The sequence below is a fragment of the Macrobrachium nipponense genome, chromosome 13 (assembly GCF_015104395.2).
Source record: "Macrobrachium nipponense isolate FS-2020 chromosome 13, ASM1510439v2, whole genome shotgun sequence".
Lineage (NCBI taxonomy): Eukaryota > Metazoa > Arthropoda > Malacostraca > Decapoda > Palaemonidae > Macrobrachium > Macrobrachium nipponense.
In genome coordinates, this window is record NC_087206.1 from 47,201,125 (window position 1) to 47,224,887 (window position 23,763).

A 23,763-nucleotide genomic window follows, 5' to 3' on the forward strand; every position below is an offset into this window, starting at 1 on the left:
ATATCTATTCCCCCCCCCAACGCTTTTATCCTACTGTCAACTTCAGCCTCAAATCATCCCTCTTGGCTTAAAGTAGATCCTATGTATTTAAACTTTTCTGCCCGTTTTATAATAGAGCTCTTCTTTCTCGTACAGGCAGCCCTTGGTTAACAGTGGTATCAGTTAACGGCTATCCGGCTTTATAACGCGTCTAGCGACTCTGTTAACTGGATTTTCAGTGCTGATCTTTGGTTAGCAGTTGGCTGCCAATATCCAGTTAGCAGCACCAATTTCTAGTTAACAGCAGTGCCAATCTCTAGTTAACGGCGCCGATATTCGGTCAGTGGTGCTGTTATTGCTGATTTTTGGTTAGCAGCATTGGCTGGGAATGGAACACCCCGTTAACAATGGGCTGCCTGTACTACTATTCTGTCTCTATCTTCTCTACTGCTCACTAAAGCCTGTTTTATTCACATTCACCTTTAAGCCACCCTTTTCTAAAGACTCCTGCCACTCTCCAACCCTTCTCTGTAGGTCCTCGTCTTCAGCAGTAATTACCAGATCATTGGCGTACAACAACTCCCACAGCACTTCATTCCTGATCTCTTCAGTCAACACATCCATGACCAATAACAAAATTTGGCTTGATGCTGACAGCTGGTGTAATCCAACACTAACTTCAAAGTTTTCTGTTTCCCCAACTGCTGCTATTACTTCTGTGCTCATTCTTTGATATATCATCTCGACCAGCTTAACCCTCTTACGCCGATTGGACGTATTAAACGTCGAGTCAAAATGTCTCCCGTATGCCGATTGGACGTATCATACGTCGGCTCAAAAAAGTTTTTTTAAAATTCGCGGAAAAATACTTATAGGCCTACCAGCCTAAAAATTTTTTTTTGTATCACGCGCCTTGGGGGATGCTGGGAGTTCACGGATCAAGGCATTGTTTTGTTTACAATCGCTACGCAGGCGCGCAAGCGCGAATTTCTTTCTTATCGCACTAAAAAGTATCAGTGACACATCTCGGAAATTATTTCGTCACTTTGACATAATTTTTGCACCATTTTAAATTATCCTTTTACATGAAGTATTATATATGAAAATGTGCGCAATTTCATGTAAAATACAACAAAAAAATACTCATGATTGTAGCTTTTATCAGTTTTGAAATATTTCCATATAAATAACGATAAGTGCCAAAATTTCAACCTTCGGTCAACTTTGACTCTACAGAAATGGTCGAGAAATGCAATTATAAGCTAAAATTCTTATATTATAGTAATATTCAATCAATTTGCCTTCATTTTGCAACAAATTGGACGTATCTAACAAAATATTTCGATTTATGGTGAATTTATGAAAAAAACTTTTTCCTTACGTTCGTGCGACAACTCTTCGATAAATTTTTTCGTGCGATTGTCCTAATGTTGCACCCTTTTAAATTTGCCGTTACATAAAGTTTTATATATGGAAATGTGCGCAATTTCATGCACAATACAACAATAAACACCCATGGTTGTAGCTTTATCAGTTTCGAAATATTTTTCATAATAAAATAACGTTAAGTGCAAAAATTTCAACTTTCGGTCAACTTTGACTCTACGAAATGGTCGAAAAAACGCAATTGTAAGCTAAAACTCTTATATTCTAGTAATATTCAATCATTTACCTTCATTTTGCAACGACTTGGAAGTCTCTAGCACAATATTTGATTTATGGTGAATTTATGAAAAAAAAAAAAAAAAAAACATTTTCCTTACGTTCGTGCGGTAACTCTTCCGAAAAAATCAGAATTTTTTTTGTGCGATTGTCGAAATGTTTGCACCATTTAAAATTAGTTGTTACATAAAGTTTTTTTTTATATATGAAAATGTGTGCAATTTCATGTAGAATACAACTAAAAAGGATTGAAGGTTGTAGCTTTTCTCTTTTATCGAAATATTTGCATATAAATCACGATAAAATAGAAAAAAAACCCACGTTCGGTCAAATTTGACTCTACCGAAAATAGTTGAAAAAAACGCAATTGTAAGCTAAAACTCTTACGGCCTCGTTAATATTCCATCATTTTTCTTCATTTTGAAACAAATTTGAAGTCTCTAAAACAATATTTGTGATTTATGGTGAATTTTTGAAAAATATATTTACCTTCACTCCGCGCGCCGATTCGCGGCCGCAAGTCTCCGAAATACGTACATCGCATTATCCTAATATTTTGCTCCATTTCATATTAGCCTTTTTATAGAGTTTCATATATCAAAATGTGCGAAAATTCATGAAGAATACAATAAAAAAATAATTGAAGGTTGTAGCTTTTTTCATCTCCGAAATATGTGCATATAAAGAAAATATATAAAACTTTCGACATTCGGTCAAATTTAACTCGTGCCGACATGGTCGAAATCTGCAATTCTAAATCTAAAACTCTTACAGCATTGTAATTTTCAATCATTTTTCTTAATTTTGAAACAAATTGGAAGTCTCTAGAGCAATATTTAGAATTACGGTGAATTTTTGAAAATAACATTGTTTAATGTCCGCGCGTTACGAATTCGTACATCATTTTGTGATAATATTTTTTCCGGTGTTGCTTTTATTGTTTTACTATGTATTATATATCAAAAGGATTGCAATTTAGTGTACAATACAACGAAAAAAAAAGTAACTCGTTAGCTTCGACCGTTTTTTGTACAGCGTGACTTGAATACAATTATCTATGATTTTTTTTTTTTGCTACCATATATCGCATTATTTACATATGATAATGATATTATTTTTCATTTCTGATGATTGCATACTAAACTTCAGGCAATGAAAAAAAAATGAGCCAAAAATGAACTCTTAATCTTCAAAACTAAGCGCGGTGATTTTTTGAAAAAAATTATTTTTTCCGCTTTCGCGCTCACTCCAAACTGGCGCCGGCATACAGGAGAGGTTTTGATTTTTAGGGCTTCGGCGGAAGAGGGTTAACCAACTTTTCTGGGACTTTCCTTTTCCTCAAACACCAAAACATCACTTCCCTTGGGATTCTATCATATGCTTTCCCTAGGTCTATAAATGCACAATAAAGCTCCTGGTTTCCCTCTGGCCTCTTTTCCTTAAGCTGTCTTCCTATGAAGATGGCATTGGACAGAGTTCACATCTAGAAATGGCAAAAACACATCTTTTCCTGTTTCTAGTGTGAATTTGTTAAATGAGACTTTATTACTCCCAGACAAAATTCATCTACTTAAATTATAATACTGTGCAGGTAACTGAAGAATTTTAGGAATAATGTCTTCAAAGTCACAGAAACATAGGAAAACTGGTGACAGAGGGTTACTTTTCTGTAGCAAACGTATATTTTTTACATTTTCTATTGAAAAATAATTGAAATATAAAATTTAGACAAAAGGCTGAAAGGGAAACTGAAAAGTAAAAAGGCTTCAAAGGTGGAACAGGAGAAAAACCTTGTGTTGCACCAGAAAACAAATGTTAAGAAAGTGGAACTAGATGGAGGAGAGAATATGAACAAAGATATAGTAAAATGAATGAAGAATGTTGCAGCTAGGGGCCAAAGGGACACTGAAAAGAGCCTTAACTATTGCCTACAGTGCACTGTGTGAGATGCACTGAAGGCATTTAACTGCCTACGAAGTGTTGAATTGAATATAGAATTCAGGACAAAAGCCATGCACTGGGAAACAGAGATGGCTTTCGTCCTGAATTCACGTTCAATTCAACAGGAAAACTTCACAGTTGCAGTATGAATCAACTGTTAGGAGAGTGGAAAGGAAGTTGGAAGAAAGAGAATGTGAACAGAAGTACAGTAAAAAGAAATAAAAGGAGTTGGAGCTAGGGACCTTAGGCACGCTGCAAAGAACCTTAAGTAATGCCTACATTGCACTGCATGAGGTGCACTGACAGCACCAACCCCCTACAGGGCATATGGAGTGTTGAAATATGAAGTTCAATCGCAAATACATAAAGTCCTTTGTCTCTCCTTGCTTTATCTACCAAATCTTCTCCTCCATTCTAAGTAGGTAGTTTGCTTGAAAATGGTGAAAGATCTGTCCGTGTTTTACTTTTCTCATGGCCATATACTTTTTATGCCATGTTAATCTATTATTACATGCAATGCATAAAGCTTGGCATTTACTAAAAAATAATAGGTCTTAAGAGACATTAAAAAACAATTAACAAATCTTTATAATCAATCTGACCATAGTACTAGAATGTCTGATAGCCTTACCAGCACCTAAACCTTATGGCTACATGTGCAATGATCTCAAATAAATCAACATTCACACTGGCCTCACATAGCTTCAAAGGAATTTCTCTTCACCAAATTTCAATGGTGGTAAATTCTTAATAGTAATAATCTTAATCTTGTTCATTAGATGAGACTGAATCTTGTAACATCTTATGTACTCTACCGTGTGGGGCTTATGATCTTCAAAGGGCACATGCAGACATAGAACCGAGGCGTCGTAAACTATGTGGAACTGGCAACACGATTGCAAGGCAGTTTGTGTTCTGTCACTGAGACATGAAACTGCTGCTCTTCTGCTTGTATTGCTCCAGTATCTAATCTAAGGGTGTTCCCTCTGGATGAACTATACCCAAGAGACCATGAGATGTATTACTGTTGTGCACAATGACATTTTGAGATGCCTCACAATCACTCCTTGCTACCACTTCACCACACAAAAGTTTACAGAAACCTGCCTGGACAACTTAAAAATCCTTGTAAGGTGAACAATGTCCAATCTGATAACCTGAGTGAGAAACAGTAGCAATTCGCTCACACAAAGCATCCTGAGTGAGGCAAGATCTAAATTGTGAAGATGGGAAAATGCGGCATTTGTTCCCTAAATGACTTAATCTCTGCCCTTGCAAAGCGCCATCTGCAGAATGTCATTATTATTATATTTCTCCAGTTACTGTTATTACTGGTACTTTACTTTTTCATTATTACTGTGAATATTATCAATTTAGGAGTTTTTCTACATTCAATTATCGTATTTAACCCTCTGAACCTGACTACTGTAACCGCTTAAGGTTTCGGGGTGAAATTTATTATTATACAATCTGCTCATTAATTTTTTTAACTATTCTCAATATTATTACTGTTATTACCATTATTATGATTACTATCTTTTATACTACTTTAGCAACTGTGAGGATACTGCCGATTATTCATATTTTATCATGTTATTTCATGTATCTAGATTGTGCATGTTACTGTCTGTACTTTGTACAATCCATGTATATGGAAAATAAAATGTGTTATTATTATTTATTATTATTTTTAGGTACTGACCATAATCCATGAAAAGGTGACTTTTAGCACAGAGGGAAATTTTTTTATTACATTTTTAAAGATTTTTTCCTGTTCGTAAATTGGGTATGATGGAACTGCAACTGTATTCTAAATTTGTATTTGGCAAATCACCGACCTTCACTGCACTAGATATGGTTACTAAGCTGGATTTTGGAGGGGATAGATGGTTCACCAATTTCAACTTGTAGATTTACTTAGAGGGCTTACAAGGTCAACTGCTTTTTGTGAACTCATTATGGGTTGGACTTAACCTTTATGCAGTTGTATATTTGGCTTTCTAATTTAAAGATGAATATTTAGTTTTAGTTTTCTTCTGAAATAACATTAGGGTTAATGCTAGTTAAACAAATTGTGTCTACTTTAAAAGCTTTTTTCTGGTGTGACACTTTTTTACAGTTGACTTTTTCAATTTGAGCTTTCCAAGTAAGATGTTTACTAAGAATCTCAATTTGATTAATGGATATCATTGTCTCTTTCAATATTGTAATTCTTTCTACATGTTTATGAAACTTGACTATTTTAGCTTTATCTACAGAAAATTAGAAACCTTTATGGCAATGAGAAGAATAAGTTTGGCATTTCATAGGTTGGAAGCCGTGTAAATACAGCAGTCATCCCCACATATATTACTTCTAATATTCTGGTTGATTGGAAGTTAGTCATTAAATCATATGCATTATGGGTTTGCCATTTAATAATTTCACCCCTTTCTAAATGTCCATTTATAAAATCATTATATGAATTATACAAATACCTAGTTCACACAATTTTACTGCACCCTTCCTTTCCTGCTACTCCCTGCGTCCTTATATTTGTTGTATAGTTTATGACAGGCTTCCTTTCATCTTCCATTATTGACTTAAATACTAGATTCTGGTTACAAAAGTGTTCTCTTACTTGACATTTATTAGTCAAGAGAATTTGTATTACAAGTAATATAAATTTTTGTTACACATAAATCAAAACAAGGTAGTTAATAAGCTTGGTACTGTATAGCAAAAAAAAAATGTATATAAAGTTGACAATTTTCAAACTTACTGAGAATCCTAAGCTTATGTAAATATTACTGAACCAAGTCCTTTCCTTATTGCAACAAATATAAATTAGGTCTGCATCAAACAATCCAAGTAAGATAAATAATTTCTTGTCTAAATGATGTCAGGTTGATCTTGACTCGCCTTCTCTAATCTCTCTCAGCAATAGAAGTTAGATGGTAGTCAATTTCTTGCTCTGTCAGAGTTCTGAAACAAGAAGTAATGGAGGATTACTAACCTACATAATACTCGATTGCAATGATTACAGTGAATTTCTGACCTTAGTAACAGATCAACTACATCATGTTAAGGGTATCAATACGACTGAAAATAAACATAATTTAAACCTCAGATACATTTTGCAACTCTATGACAGTTTAATCAAATGCACCTTTTCTTTATTCAAGCACTCTTCATCAATATAAAGCATACCTTATGCTTTGGAGGAAGTTTTATAGGTAGCTAACAGCTCAGAGACAGTCATTATAGAGTGAGTACGACATTATGGAGTAGAGTGAGTACAATATTATGGAGATGACATCTTTTGCAATGACTGTTAATGGAGGAATCATTTGGCTAAAATGATTGTAAAAGACTACATGAATTTAAAATAGCAAGAATTTACAAAAGCCTTTCTTAAATTTAGTAAGTTTTTAATAAGATGTCAGGAGAGTGGTTTGGAAAGAGCCTCATTCAAACAACTTTGGAATTAGTTTTCCCACAAAGGATCATAAACAAATTTTTAAGGGCTTAAAAGATAGGGGAGGCCAACACCCTTGCAAACCAGATATGTTTTGCTTTTGAAGTTTTAAATTGGGATGACCAGAATTCTTTGCAAATGAAACTATTTAGAGCAAAGGCTATATTTCATAACAATGTATATTGTATAATGATGAAAAGAAAGTTTGAAATTAGGAAAACAATCATGTCATTAAATTTCCTTAAAACACTGGGTTGGACCCTTGTAGTTTTGGTCATAATGACACCTTGAGACACACGAGTAAATAAACTGAAACCCATCTCTGCAAATGAATGTCAGAGTATGTATATTTCTTGTAAAACTTCCCATTAGAATTGAGTATGGGAAAACATCTTGATACCAATACAAGGAAATTCAGTTGAGCTGTTACTCAAGAGGGCAAGATGATTGTACTGACAGCACAATGTTGGTATGAAAACCACTGAAGGAAACTTAAAATTCCCAGACACAGTAATAACCAAATGTACGGATTTGAAATATTAGATCAGTTGACGGTGCTTTGTTGGACAGCATCGCTACCATTTTGAATGTGGTAAAACTTTTTCAATTAGATTTTATAAATTTCTTACTAAAGTAGGATTATATACAAAGTTAAAAGACAAAAAATTGGTCCAAAATTTAAATAGACAAAAAATTAATCCCTTCATGGACAAGTTCTCCATCTGACAACAGTACCTTTATGAAAAGGGATGTGGGAATAAAAAGAAACTGTTAACTAAGGATATACATGATGGTATTACTTAAAACTTTTTCTTACATCAAAGGAAATCACATTATGGTAAAGTCCAATATTATCATCATCAGGTAGCCTTGTAAGAATACTTTTAATACAAAAAGAATCAAAACACCCCAGAGAAGGTGGTCACATATGTGGAACTGCCTATTTACCAATTTAGATGGAAAACAAGATCATCTTACATTGGAATAGCATTCCTTTGTGAAAAACTATTCTTCCTAACTGTCCCAGACCTTGAGCTGTGATAAACAATATTCTATTTAGTACACTGAGAGAGAGAGAGAGAGAGAGAGAGAGAGAGAGAGAGAGAGAGAGAGAGAGAGAGAGAGAGAGAGAGAGAGAGAATGAATCGTTTGAACTAAACTTTTCAAGAAACTGTCATTTCATGTTGAATTTTGAATTATTATAATTTCTTTTTAAGAAATTGTAATTTCATATCAAATTTTGAATTTTTGAACGAGAGAGAGAGAGAGAGAGAGAGAGAGAGAGAGAGAGAGAGAGAGAGAGAGAGAGAGAGAGAGAAAATGAATCGTTTGATCTAAACTTTTCAAAAACTGTCATTTCATGTTGAATTTTGAATTTTTATACTAATTTCTTTTCAAGAAATTGTAATTTCATATCAAATTTTGAATTTTCATCAGTTCTTTTTTTTATCGTAGAATAAATATATATGAAAACGATTACATAGTGAACGTCCCGGACAAATAAAGACAGGCGCTCCTAACCATGTTTGTTAGGCATAACGGGAGTGAAGACACGCATGATCCGCTAGTCCCCGAAGCCTCAAATGGTTCACAAAGCCTTCCTTCAGCAGAAGAACTCTTCATGGAGGATGAGATAGAGGAGTTTGAAGGTTTTTTGGCTGAGGATAGGTAGAGGAAACTCCATCCAAAAGCTTTTTTTAAAGGAAATGACTGTATCATACAGTACACTTGCACCCAATGGTGGCATTGTTTACATGTGGGAGTTTTCACCATCCTGTGTGTAATTTTAAACTTTTTCAAGTTATTAAAATGAAGTTTTTATGTTAAAACAAAGTTTAATGTATACTTACCTGGCAGGTATATATATAGCTATATTCTCTGTTCCACCTGGCAGAAATTTTCAAAACTCGCGGCAAACGCTAGTAACCTATTAGTAGTTCAGGCAACTACCACCCCGTTTACCGTGGCGACTAGCGCTAGGAACCGTTCCAATTGGGCCAGATTTTCTCTGAACCCAGTCTCCTGAGGGGAGGCGGGTGGGAATTAAATTATATATATACTGCCAGGTAATTATACATTAAACTTTGTTTTAACATAAAAACTTCATTTTAATGTATGACACTTACCTGGCAGGTATATATATAGCTGATTGACACATTTGGAGGTGGGTCAAAGACAGCAACATTATTAGAGTATAAAAATATTATTAAAATATTATTAAAACTCTAGGTTCCTTACCTGCTAAGGTAGCTGACTTCATAGGTCCTGCCTCTAAGCCTGCTTAAACCTTAGGAGCTCTCAACAAGGAAGTGTCCTGTATGTTGAAGAAGCTAAGCCTGGAATTGACAAACTGGACGTGACCAATGTGTTGACAGAACCGTACAGCCCTCTTATGCCACGGCATTCAAGCTAGTAAAAGATCATTTACCTGAACTACACACACACCATCACAAAATAATACTAACAAGACTGATAAAAGTACCGAACACTTTTCTCAGACGACCAAAAAACACAAACACCATCACCTAATAAAATAACTAGCTTAAAAGAAGGTTATGGGGTAGTAACTCCTTTGCCCAATACTGTACCAGAGAACACGTATGGACCTAGCGTCTGACATTATCAAAGGTGTCTGAATATCCACTAAGATAATGAGACGCAAATATTGAATTAGTTCTCCAATATGTGGATTCAATAATTTCCTTGAGGGCTAAATTCTTTTTAAAAGCTAATGAAGTCGCAACTGCCCTGACTTCATGAGCCTTCACTTTCAAAATCCCAAAGCTCTGCTCTTGACACAACATATGAGCTTCTCTAATCAACTCTCTCATGAAGAAGGCTAGAGCGTTCTTCGTCATGGGTCTACTGGGGTCTTTAACTGAACACACAGAGCATCAGGAATTCCCTCTGATATCTCTTGTTCGTTTCCATATAAAAACGCAATGCTCTCACTGGGCAGAGAACTCTTTCTTGCTCGTAACCCACTACTCAGACAGACCCAAAACCTTCAAAGGATCTTGGCAAGGATTAGCTGTATTCTCATTCTTGGCCAAGAAAACCTTCTTGGAATGAACACACTGCGTTGCCATGTCTCCATCCCACCTTCTTCGATATGGCCTGAAGCTCACTAGCTCTTTTAGCGGTTGCCAAAGCTACTAAAAAGATAGTTTTCTTAGCAACATCTCTCAGAGAGGATTTTCTCTAAAGGCTCGAATTTGCTAGAAGTTAAATACTTCAAGACCACATCGAGGTTCCAAGCAGGTGGCCTGCATTGTGGTTGTTTCTTTGTACCAAATGATCTAATCAGATCTCTAAGGTCTAAGTTATTCGAGATGTCTAGATCTCTGTGTCTAAACACTGAGGTTAGCATACTTTTTATAACCTTTGATTGTCGAAACTGACAAACCCAATTCCTTCCTCAAGTATAGAAGGAAATCTGCGATTTGGGTCACAGAGGTACTGGATGAAGACACTTTCCTGTTCTTACACCACTTCCGGAAATTCTCCCACTTCGACTGATATACTGTGATTGTGGAGGTTCTTCTGGCTCTAGCCACTGCACTGGCCACCTCTCTAGAATATCCCCTCGCTCTGACAAGACTTTCGATAGTCTGAACGCAGTCAGACCCAGAGCGAGGGTATTCTTGTGAAACCTGTCAAAGTGGGGTTGTCTGAGTAAATCTACTCTTAGAGGAAGAGTCCTTGGCGTATCTATTGTCCATTCCAGTACCTCTGTGAACCAACTTTGGGCCGGCCAAAACGGGGCTATTAAGGTCATCCTCGTTCCTTGGCTCTCCCTGAACTTCTTCATCACTTTCCCCAGTACCTTGAACGGAGGAAAAGCGTACAGATCTAAGTTTGACCAATCCATCAGGAATGCGTCGACCGCCACTGCTTCCTGGTCTGGAACCGGAGAGCAATAGGTTGGTAACCTTTTTGTTCTGGCTGTCGCAAACAGATCTACTACCGGACGGCCCCACAACTTCCACAGGCTCTGGCAAACCTCCATGTGCAACGTCCACTCCGTCGAGAGAAGTTGTTCTCTTCTGCTCAACAGGTCTGCACTCACATTTTTCTCCTGTGTATAAACCTGGTGAGCAGCACGACTTTACTTTCCTCTTCCGCCCAAAGCAAAAAACCTTCCTTTGCCAAATTGTAAAGGGGAAAAGAATGAGTCCCTCCTTGTTTGCGGATGTATGCCAGAGCCGTGGTGTTGTCCGAGTTGATCTGCACTGTCTTGTCTCGAATCAACTCTCTGAAGTGCTTCAAGGCCAAGAAAATTGCCATCAGTTCCTTCCTGTTTATGTGCCAACTTGTTTCTTCCTTGCTCCAAAGTCCCAACACCTCTTGAGGCCTAATGTCGCTCCCCAACCCGCGTTCCGACGCGTCGGAATACAAGACGAGGTCTGGGCTCTTCTGCTGAAGCGACATCCCTCTTGCTAACCTGCCTGGAGTTAGCCACCACTTTAATTCCTCCTTCACTTCGGCAGGAATTAGAAACTGGAAGGAATCCGGTTGCAATTTTCTTTGGCCATGAATCCTTCAGGAAAAACTGTAGAGGTCTCATGTGCAGTCTTCCTAAAGAAATGAACCTCTCTAGCGAAGAGAGTGTGCCCAGTAGACTCATCCACTCTCTTGCTGAGCATCGGTCGTTCTTTAGAAAGTCCTGCACCTTTCCGAATGCATTGGGCTTGCCTTTCGGGGACGGAAAAGCCCGAAAAGTCAATGACGATATCTGAATCCCCAAATAAAACTATCTGTTGTTGGGGATTCAATTGAGACTTCCCCATGTTTACCACCAGACCTAGGTCTTTGCTAAGTTCAGTGTTTGATTCAAGTCCTCCAGACATTGACTTCTTGATTGGGATCTTATCAACCACCAGTCGTCCAGATAAAAAGACACTCTGATCCCTCTTAAATGCAACCATCTCGCCACATTGGACATCATCCTCGTGAACACTTGGGGGGCTGTGCAAAGGCCGAAGCACAGGGCCTTGAACTGAAAGACCCTGTCCTGAATCACAAACCTTAAATACTTCCTGCTTCCTGGATGAATCGGAATATGAAAGTATGCGTCTTGTAAGTCCAGGGTCACCATCCAGTTCCCATGGACGTACCGCTTGCCCAGTTACTGAATCGTTCGTCTCCATAGTGAACTTGGTCTTTTCTACGAAAAGATTCAGTTGACTTACATCCAGAACTGGCCTCCAACCCCCTCCCCGAGGACTTTGCAACCAGGAACAACCGGTTGTAAAATCCCGGAGATTCGTGATCCAGAACAGGCTCTATGGCTCCTTTCTCTAGCATGGAAGCTACTTGCTCCCACAGAGCCGCTTTCTTCACTAAATCGTTGTAATTTGCCCCAAGGGGGGCTCTCGGAGATGTTGCGAGAGGAGGTTTCTTCAAGAAAGGAATCTTGTACCCTTCCCGAGCTACGTTGACAGCCCAGGGATCTGCCTTCATGTTCTGCCAAACTTCCCAAAACCTTGAAGTCTGGCTCCCACTGTCGTCTGGAGGACTGATATCTCATTCTTTAGAAGTGGTCTTGGCTCCTCTTTTAGTGGGTACTCTCTTACCCCTAAAGGCGGGTCGAGCGAATGTTCTGCCTCGAAAGGGCTGTTGCGAAGGCCTTGTTTCCTTTGGAGTTTTCTTAAACCAACTTGGATGGTAAGAACTTCTTAAACTGAAGAAGAGAGAAGATCTTGAGTGGCCTTCTGAGAAAGGGAGGGAGAGAGCTATATCCCTAATCACCTCTGAAGGAAAAAGCTGTTTCGAAAGGGGAGAGAACAGCAACTCCGATTTCTGAGAGTTAGAAACTCCTTTTGAAGCGAAAGAACACAACCAGCGATCTCTTCTTTAGTACTCCTGCTGTGAACAAAGAAGCCAGTTCATTCGTTTCCGTCTCTCAGAGCCTTGTCCATGCAGGACATAATGCTCTTAGCTGTTTCTATCCTGCGAATCCTCTTCTTCTAGTGAGTTCGCCAGAGCTCCCAAAGACCAATCTAGGAAATTGAAGACTTCGAAAGTCCTAAAAATCCCTTTGAAAAGATGGTCAAATTCGGACGAAGTCCACCAGACCTTAGCAGACTGTAACGCCTGTCTGCGTGAGCTGTCTACTATACTGGAGAAGTCCCCCTGGGAGGAGGCAGGTACTCCCAGGCCTAGACTTTCTCCAGTAGCGTACCATACTCCTGACTTCGATGCTAACTTAGCTGGAGGAAAAGCAAAAGAGTATTTTCCCGCTTCTTTCTTATACCTTCATCCAGTCATTCACACGTGAAGGGCCTTCTTCGCCGAAATTGAGAGAGTCATCTTAAGGAAGAGGACTTCTTTGGAGTCCTGGTCTTGGAAAACTGCGATAAGGGAGATAAAGGAGCTGTCGGTTTTGAATTCCCTCCCAAAATAGAAAGAAGACGTGAAGTCAGAACCTTGTAATCTGAAGAAGGTTCCGTATTCTTTTTCCTCAACTAATTCCAATTCCTCTTCTGCTGATGAAATGTCTTGCAAATCACTGTCGAGTTGACGCTTCGCTGACGGAATAACGTCCTGCCGCCTGCGTCCTGCGGCTAACGAAGAATCGGCGTCCTGCCGCCTCTCGATGTCCTGCCGCCTGCGTCCTGCGTCCATCGTAGACACATCTGCTTCCTGTCGCCTGCGTCTTACGTCCACAAAAGATCCCGAGTCCTGACGTTTGCGTCCTGCTTCTTCCGAAACCATTTTCTTCTTCCTGCGTTCTGCGTCCTGAATAACCAAGCGATCGCCTGTCCTCGTAGCGCCAGTGCGTCCTGCGTCCTCGGCGAACGCGTCCTTGTCTTCCCTCTTAGAAGCTTAACGGGAAGGAAATCGTCCTTCCGCCTCGAAGATGCCTGCCCATGGCACATTCCCAACCGACTTTCACAAGAACTGCCAGCTTTGGACTGCATTTCCCTTAAGAAACCCTTCGTACTATCTTCCTGATTGGCAGAGGACGAAGGAGGAGGATTACGAGCGGGACTGCGACGTAACGGAGAGCGATCTTGCACTCTACCCGACGGAGAAAGACGAGGGGAAGATACACAAGAAGATGGAGGAGAGTCTCTCATAGAAATCCAAGGACGAGAAGGACCTACTAAGTCCTCTTTAGCACGAAAAATCCTCTTCCTCTTGATCGGAACTGCGTCCCCGTCTTCCGAGGAGGACAACACCTCAGGACTACTCCAAGCCTCACGATCTTGAGCATGTCTCTCGAGAGCGGTTGATGTCCTGAAAGTCCTCTTGAGGGGGCGAGACACAACTGCATACCAACGTTCCCGCTCGAAGTCGAACCATCCGAGGACGCACACTTCCCAGTTACGCCTTTTCGTCGGCGAACTGCAACAGCCTGGGAACTTGCAACAGGACTGTTCGAAGGGACGCCTGACCGCGACAAAACCTCTCTCGCCTCCCTTCGACTGTCGACATGCCTTTCTCCCTTGTTGGGTCTGGGAGCTTGACAGAGGTCTAGGTCTAGGAGCACGAGAGAGACGATCAGACGCCCCCTCCACTACACTTTCACTGACATCAAAAGCACTAACTTTATCCGTAAGTCGTTGTATCTGGTCGCCCATGGACGCAAGGGCAGCAAACACCTTCACAATATGTGTATCGTTCGCCTCCTCCGATACAGCAGCGGGCGCAGGAGATACCTGGGGAGAAGGAACTACCAATTCTACGTTAGAAGGAGCTGGAGAGGAAATACATTCACTCCTTTTACTAGAAGAATTCGACTTCTCACTACGAGAAACAGATCTCCTTACACGATCTTTCTCAAGCCTCTCAACATATTTCATAAATATCTTCCATTCCTTCTCTGATAAATTCTCACATTCAAAGCACCTATTCTCCCAAGTACACACATTCTCTCTACACTTCTTACAAATGGTATGAGGGTCGACCGAAGCTTTCGGCAACCTTACCTTACACCCCTCTTTTACACAAACTCTAAACATACTTCCAGTATCAGACATCTTTAAAGAACAATCCAAAGCGAATGCCAAGCTAACGTTTCCGAGTACAATACCAAAGATCCATGAAAAGTCAGCAACGAGAATGAAAATCCTAGCAGGGAACCACCAACAATGTTGCCGGTTCGGCTGGCAGAGAAAATCTGGCCCAATTGGGAACGGTTCCTAGCGCTAGCGCCACGGTAACGGGGTGGTAGTTGCCTGAACTACTAATAGGTTACTAGCGTTTGCCGCGAGTTTTGAAAATTTCTGCCAGGTGGAACAGAGAATATAGCTATATATATACCTGCCAGGTAAGTGTCATACATTAAAACCTTTTTAATGCTTTATTTATCCATAAGAACAATTTCATATTGGAAAAAATCACAGTATAGTACATAGAAAGTATTGAAAATGGGTAGTATAAATAAGTTTGACTGGGTAAGTTGCCATTTGCCTTGGCCTTAATGGAATTATTCCCATAAAGTATGTGTTTCGAAATCTGCAAATTTCCAATTCTGTGAGGCCCTGGAAGGACCAAATTCTCACATAATTGGGGACCGTACTGCATAATACAGTGATCTACCATATGCATTTTGGCTTTGTTTAAGTTCTTGAAATATCAGCCGATTTCATTTTACCAACATGATCACTGTCTTTAGATGCCAAATGGAACTTAATTTATGAAAGAAAGCAGGGTTTAGGAATCGCAGCTACTTTATTTATAAGCGTAGTATATTTGAAAAAGTCTACATGTGTTTTTTGTAAACGTGCTTGACTTATGAAACTTACGATGCTCATAATTCGTAGTTCCCAGTCGTGCGGTCTTCGAGCCTTGTTTACTAAGGAGCAATATTTACATAAAGGGTTTTGTGATATCAATAGCTCCCCAGTTATCCTTAATATAGAGATTCTTTCCAATTTTAAAAAAATACATTTATGAGGATCTACTTCCAATGGGTATTACTCCGCCTATAATGATGTCACATTATAAACCACAAAACACCTATGAAAAGTGCCCCTATTTTACAAGGATATTTTATGAGAAAAAATTTAATATCATAACATGTACTGAAAGATATTTTCAAGTTATTTTGTATACAGTATTCTAGTAGACTTTGTATGATGGTTTGTTTATGTCTGTTTACGGCCACTAGCTAGCGACTTGACTTAGGGAATTTTTCTAAGTTTATGATAATAGACATAATTTGGATTATTTTTGATATTTTATAAATTTCCTGTAAGAATTAGACTTGATTCACAATGTTTTATTATTAGCAACAATAATTATGCCTACCCCTTACAGTACATACTACGTACCTAGCCTAGCCTATGGCACTCAGTCAACCATTGTATGATGGCTGAATTGGGCGTACGTATTCACGTTCTCCAGATTTGCGGACTCACACATTCGTGGATTTCTCTTAGGAACGTTTCCCTACATTATTCGTGGAAAATTCGCCTATTCGCTGTATTTTTCTATGAGCTATACCCACAAATTCCTGGTTTTTTTTTATCAATTTCATCATAAAATGCACTTTTTGTGATAAAACTATTAAAAGAAACCAGGTATATAAATTTTTAGTGGTTTTTCTTGAGTTTTAACTAACAAAGTAGGCCATTTTAAGTATTTTTATGGGGGTTCCAACTATTTGAGGGTTCTTTAACTACTCAAGGGGGGGTCTGGTACGCATCCCCCGCGAATACGGGGGGACCACTGTATAGTATAGTATATTTAAAATGAAAAAGTGTGTTGAATGGTATGTTATTCAACACTGAACTTATTTCATTGTAATTTATGTGTATTTATGGGTAATGTTCTGTATAAAAAGGCAAGGTTAGGATAATAACTGTTGGTCAAGAACAGATTAATCCATTTTCAGTTATTTCTTATGGAAAAAATTCATTTAGATCTCGACAAAATCACATCTCGTCACTTCTTCTGGAATGAATTAACATCGAGGTCCGGGACTCTACAGTACATTAACTGACAAAATGGTATATAATTCTGAGACACAATTATATTCCAACAACCATAAGAGAATCAAAAGGAAACTTGTCTCATCTACAACTACCTTTTCATATACAAGACCAAATTATTTTCCTACTGGTTGAAAACAAATGGAATATGCTAGTAACCACAAAACTGATGATGTTCCTTCACACTGATAATGCACCAGAAACTGAATACATAGTGGGGAAATAGTATACCCATAATGGCAGTCCTTGTTTTCTAGAAGAGGAATAAATTCTGGACAGAATTTGCTGTAAGTTTTCTCTTTGCAGTATCCAAGTAAGATGTTCAGTAAGTTAATACTGCAGTGACATGCTCATTAATGCAATAGTTTGTATTTCCCTTCCACACCATAATTGGTCAGGCACACCAAGACCAGAGAAGAAAAGCAAGCATAAGTTGTTTGTTAATTCATAACACTAACTGTATACAAAAGATTTATATTGAAAAAATCATCATCACTTTCCAAGAATTATGTATGGTATGAGAATCTTAACAGAAAACAAAATACAGTGAAACCCCTGTATTCGCGTACAGCAATACCGTACTTCGAACTTAATCCGTTCCAGGAGGCTGTTCAAAATACGATTTGTTCGAAATATGAAATAAAGGGAATCAGGATCATTCGTTCCAGCCAACCCAAAAAGACACATTTTTTCTATTATTAATGTGTTCAAAACTTAAATTAAGAGTGTAAAGTAATGAAACCGTACGTTATGTAAAGTAAAATTTTCTAAATTTTATTCTCTATGTATACAATTTACGAACTGTTTGGTAAAAATGGCACTGGCCAGCTGGGGGATGGAAGGAGGAGAGATGGGAACCCTTTGAGGAAACCAAATTGGTTGCAGTATGCAAAGGTTGATAACAAAATCAATTATACTCATACAGTAGGTGCAAAGATAATCAAAGAAATTGAGAGAGAGAGAGAGAGAAAGAGAGAGAGAGAGAGAGAGAGAGAGAGAGAGAGAGAGAGAGAGAGAGAGAGAGAGAGAGAGAGAGAGAGAGAGAGAGAGAAATCAGCATGTTTACACTTGGATCTTAAGAGCATGAAAGAGATTAATTATGCCACAATACATCAACTTACTGTTGGCAAATGGCAGACTTTTAAACAAAACCTGAAGATTTTGCAAACAAGTAATAAGTCAAGAATAGTACAAGAAAAGGAAAGAGATAAAATAACTTTTCACAAGGAAGCCATTTAAACAAACAATCGAAGGCATGCAGAAGCTGAAAGCGGCACCAGTTTGTTTATTACAGAGCTGAGTTGCTTTTAAAGTAGTAAAAAATCGTAAAAAGCAATTGTCACTAGATAGGTATCTTACTGTAACAATAATAAGTGATTTGGGGAGATCGCGTGTAAGTGAAAGAAATGGGTGAATAATAATCCCAGCCCAGCTAGTAAGGCAGTGGGATGCAGAGCCCTTCTTCCCTCTCCTCTCCTCTCTCTCTCTCTTTGTCTCATTCAGCGCACCAAACACTGACTCAACCAAGCTTTTTTTTTTTTTTTTTTTTTTTACTGTATTACATTTGATTGTTTTCATGCTTTATCATTGTTAAGTTTATTGTGAAATATTTTATTTTTTATATGAACTGGTACTGCTTTTATGTACATATTATAGTAAAGATTTTACGGTCTCTTCTATCCTCAACAATACCACGATGCACAATAACTTAAAATCATTAATTCATTATTCCCCAAAAATATAAATGCTCCCTCCCTCTACCTCAAGTTAGCTGTGTATCACTGCAATGACGAAATGATTTTGTTAATCATTTCTGCTAAATTTTATTGTGAAAAGCTTTGTTCTTTTATACTTTGTTAATATTGTTCAGCTTGACCCTCTCACTCGCACACTGAACACTGGCTCAATTAAGAAGACTTTTTTTCTGTATTGCATTTGATTGTTTTCATATTTTATCATTACATTAAATTTATTGGGAAATTCTCTTGTGTGAATTGCTATTGCTTTTACATACACAGTAATATTTTAAATTTTCTAAATTTTATTCTCTATGTGTACAATTTACGAACTGTTTGGTAAAAATGGCACTGGCCAGCTGGGGGATGGAAGGAGGAGAGATGGGAACCCTTTGAGGAAACCAAATTGTTTGCAGTATGCAAAGGTTGATAACAAAATCAATTATACTCACACAGTAGGTGCAAAGATAATCAAAGAAATTGATAGTGTGTATAAGAGAGAGAGAGAGAGAGAGAGAGAGAGAGAGAGAGAGAGAGAGAGAGAGAGAAATCAGCATGTTTACACTTGGATCTTAAGAGCACAAAAGAGATTAATTATGCCACAATACATCAACTTATTGTTGGCAAATGGCAGACTTTTAAAACAAAACCTGAAGATTTTGCAATAAAGTAATAAGTCAAGAATACAAGAAAAGGAAAGAGATAAAATAACTTTTCACAAGGAAGCCATTTAAACAAACAATCGAAGGCATGCAGAAGCTGAAAGCGGCACCAGTTTGTTTATTACAGAGCTGAGTTACTTTTAAAGTAGTAAAAAATCGTAAAAAGCAATTGTCACTAGATAGGTATCTTACTGTAACAATAACAAGTGATTTGGGGAGATCGTGGAACATATACCCCCTTTATCCGCAGATATTGGCCTATTCGCAGTTATTTTTCTATGAGAAATATCCACAAATTCCTGTTTCTTTTTAATCATTTATCAATTTCATCATAAAATGCACTTATTGGTGACAAATATTTTTTTCTTATCTATAAAAAAATATCTATATATATAGATATCTGATATATATATACTATTATATATATATATATATAAACAGGTATAAAATTTATTAGTGTGTTTTTCTTGAGTTATAACTAACAAAACAGGCAGTTTTAAATTTTTTATATGATTTTCTACCATTTGCGGAGGGGGGGGGGGGGGGGGTTCTGGTATGCATTCCCCACGAATACGAGGGGGAACACTGTATCAAACTTAACACAACTGGCAAATATTACTGAAACTTACCTGAATTTAGGTTCTTCTTTTGAGACTACAGCTACCTCTATTTCAGTGGGTTTAAAATCTGCTGAAAGCACTTGCATAAGACATGTGATGGCAAGCTGAATCACTTCATCATGGCCATATGATGTCTTCTTTCGGTACCTAATGTGGAATTAACAATGATCATGTCAAACAAAACAATATTTGATAATCAGGTTGGTTGATTTCTTTGAAGACTTCAGGTTATTTGCTGGTAACTTTATATCTGGCAGCTTTTCTTCTACACACAGGCTCATGTTTCAAAAAAAAAAAAAAAAAAAAAAAAAAAAAAAAAAAAAAAAAAAAAAAAAAAAAAAAACTAATTTATGAAGCCATGATAGGAAGTCAAAGAAAAAATTACCATTTCTAATTTTTCCAAAAACGTACTTTAATCACCATTTAATTTTTCTAAACTTGTAACATGTTTTATGGAAAACCCCCTTCATGTTATTTTGTCAAAGGGTTGTAATTATGTTTGGTTTGCAAGATGAACTTTTCTGTTTTGATGTTTTGTTTCCTAATTTATAATTTGTTAGTCAATTTTGGTGTATTTTATTAAATTCTTGTTTTCTACACTTGTCCTTAAACTGTTCGCCTTCAAGGCATCTGAATTTTGCTTGTGGGGGTTTCCTTTTCTAATTATCATTTGAGCTTCTTTTGGTCATGCATTGTGTGACTTGTCCACCTTGTCTGTTCCCAGCTAGTTTGGCTGTGAATAAAATCACTTGTCTGATCCCAGCTAACTTGACTGAATAAAATCATTGTTATTCTAAACATACCCTTTACCAAGATAGAACTATCAATACAATGATAACAGCGAGTACACAACTACATACAACATGTCTATCATGCAACACTGAAAGTTTACCTACTTTTTCTCCAGAAAACTGTTGGCTTCCACTTGCTTCACACCAGCTGAACAAGCTCTATTCCCAGAATAATATCCGGCAGGATCAGTCTTGTACACACATGGGCCAAGCTCATCATCATATCCAATCAAAATCATACCTGAAACAAGCCTTCTATTACAAAATTCTATCCAAAATATATTGCTCTAAATTTCTGTGGAATGAATAAGGACATAAATTATCATCTTACACACTACAATAGGACATTTTATAACAAAATAAATTCTTATGTATAACTTACCAAGTAATTACATAGCTATTACTTTCAAACTTGCATGGTAGCTTAAATTCAAATTTTGCGGTAGCGATTCTGATGTTGTGTGTAGATAAACAGTCCCGCCCACTAACGAAAATATTAAGAACGGCTCAGCAGACCACCTCATTCTGCTTATGCTAATGTCCATCAGAGGGGAGAAGGAAGGGCTCCAATCATGTAATTACTTGGTAAGTAAATATAAAACTATTCTATTATAAAAATGTCATTTAAATATAAGTAACTTACTAAGTAATTACACAGCTGAAGCCCACATTGACAGGGGTGGGATACTTGGACATATTCTATTCCAAAATATTAAGTCATGTAATGAATTGGTGGCATGTAAATTCCACCATTGAAAATTTCTCCCAGAAAATTCCAGCCACGAAAATTTCACCCATGTAAAATTCCACCCCAAAAAAGATTTATTTTATAAATGGGAAATATGAGAAATAGAAACACCGATGTAAATCTTTGAATAAGTTGAAAATATGAAAAACACAAAATTATATTTAAAAATTTTAATGCATTTTAACTAGTTAAAATTAGTTTTTAATTCAACCTATATCAGATGATAATATAGACAGAGCTACTAGGAATAAGGTCTTTCTCGTCAAATCTCTTAACGATGCTCTTTGTAACGGCTTACACAGAGATAATATCTTTGAACCTTTGGGTTTTTCTATATCGAAGGACTTAACCCTTAAACGCCTATTGGACGTATTTTATGTCGAGATAAATTGTCTGTCGGGTGCCGACTGGACGTAATTTATGTCGACATAGAAAAGTTTTTTTTAAAAATTCGCGGAAAAATACTCATAGGCCTACCAGCCAAAAACTTTTGAATCACACGCCTTGGGGGATGCTGGGAGCTCACAGATCAAGGCGTTGTTTTGTTTACAATCATTACGCAGGCGCGCAAGCGCGAATTTCTTTCTTATCGCACTAAAAAGTATGTGACATCTCAGAAATTATTTTGTTACTTTGACACAATTTTTTCACCATTTTAAATTAGCTGTTACATGGAGTATTATATATGAAAATATGCGCAATTTCATGTAGAATACAACAAAAAAATACTCATGATTGTAGCTTTTATCAGTTTTGAAATATTTCCACATAAATAACGATGTGCCAAAATTTCAACCTTCGGTCAACTTTGACTCTACCGAAATGGTAGAAAAACGCTATTGTAAGCTAAACGCTTATATTTTAGTAATATTCAATCATTTACCTTCATTTTGCAACAAATTGGAAGTCTCTAGCACAATATTTCGATTTATGGTGAATTTATGAAAAAAACTTTTTCCTTAAGTCCAGGTAACTCTTCCGAAAAAATCATACATGGATTGACGTAATGTTTGCACCATTTTAAATTAGCCATTACATAAAGTTTTATATATGGAAATGTGCACAATTTCATGCACAATACAACTAAAAACAACCCATGGTTGTAGCTTTTATCAGTTTTGAAATATTTTCATATAAATAATGATGTGCCAAAATTTCAACCTTCAGTCAACTTTGACTCTACCGAAATGGTCGAAAAACGCAATTGTAAGCTAAAACTCTTATATTCTAGTAATATTCATCATTTACCTTCATTTTGGAACAAATTGGAAGTCTCTAGCACAATATTTCGACTTATGGTGAATTTATGGAAAAAAAAAAATTTTCCTTACGTCCGTGCAGTAACTCTTCCGAAAAAAACATACATGCGATTGTCGTAATGTTTGCACCATTTTTAAATTAGCTTATACATAAAGTTTCATATATGAAAATGTGCACAATTTCAAGTAGAATGCAACAATAAATAATAGAAGGTTGTAGCTTTTCTCATTTTCGAAATATTTGCATATAAATCACGATAAATAGAAAAAAAACCACGTTTGTTCAACTTTGACTCTACCGAAATGGTCGAAAAACGCAATTGTAAGCTAAAACTCTTACAGTCTAGTAATATTCAGTCATTTATCTTCATCTTGAAACAAATTTGAAGTCTCTATAGCACAATATTTAGATTTATGGTGAATAAAAAAAAAAAAAAACTTTCCTTCCCTCTGCGCGCGGATTCTCCGCCGCAAATCTCCGAAATGCGTACGTCCCATTCTCGGAATATTTGCTCCGTTTCATATTAGGCATTTCATAGAGTTTTATATATGAAAATGTGTGCAATTTCATGTAGAATACAACAAAAAATAATTGAAGGTTGTAGCTTTTCTCATTTTTAAAATATTTACATATATAAAAAAAATAAAAATTCGACATTCGGGCAAATTTAACTTGTCCGAAATGGTCGAAAACTGCAATTGTAAGCTAAAACTCTTACAGTATAGTAATATTCAATCATTTATTTTCATTTTGAAACAAATTGGAAGTCTCTAGAACAATATTTAAATTTATGGTGAATTTAAAAAAAAAAAAAAAAAACATTTTTCTACGTCCGCACGTTACGAATTCATGCATCATTTTGTGATGACATTTTTCTCTGTGTTGCTTTGATTGTTTTACAATGTGTTACATACCAAAATGATCGCAATTTAGTGTACAATACAGTGGTACCTCGAGATAAGAGTT

General features: G+C 37.1%; 1 protein-coding gene across 1 annotated transcript in view; it reads right to left on the reverse strand.

Moving 5' to 3' along the window:
- Positions 1-6,193: 6,193 nt before the first annotated feature.
- Positions 6,194-23,763, reverse strand: part of LOC135225782 (proteasome subunit alpha type-6-like) — an 80,779-nt gene continuing 63,209 nt past the window's right edge. The window contains exons 5-7 of the mRNA XM_064265249.1: positions 20,895-21,030; positions 20,008-20,145; positions 6,194-6,546 (exon numbers count right to left, since the gene is read on the reverse strand). Of these exons, the coding sequence (XP_064121319.1) occupies positions 6,489-6,546; positions 20,008-20,145; positions 20,895-21,030 (332 nt within the window). The 3' untranslated portion in view covers positions 6,194-6,488. The remainder of the gene's footprint in view (positions 6,547-20,007; positions 20,146-20,894; positions 21,031-23,763) is intronic.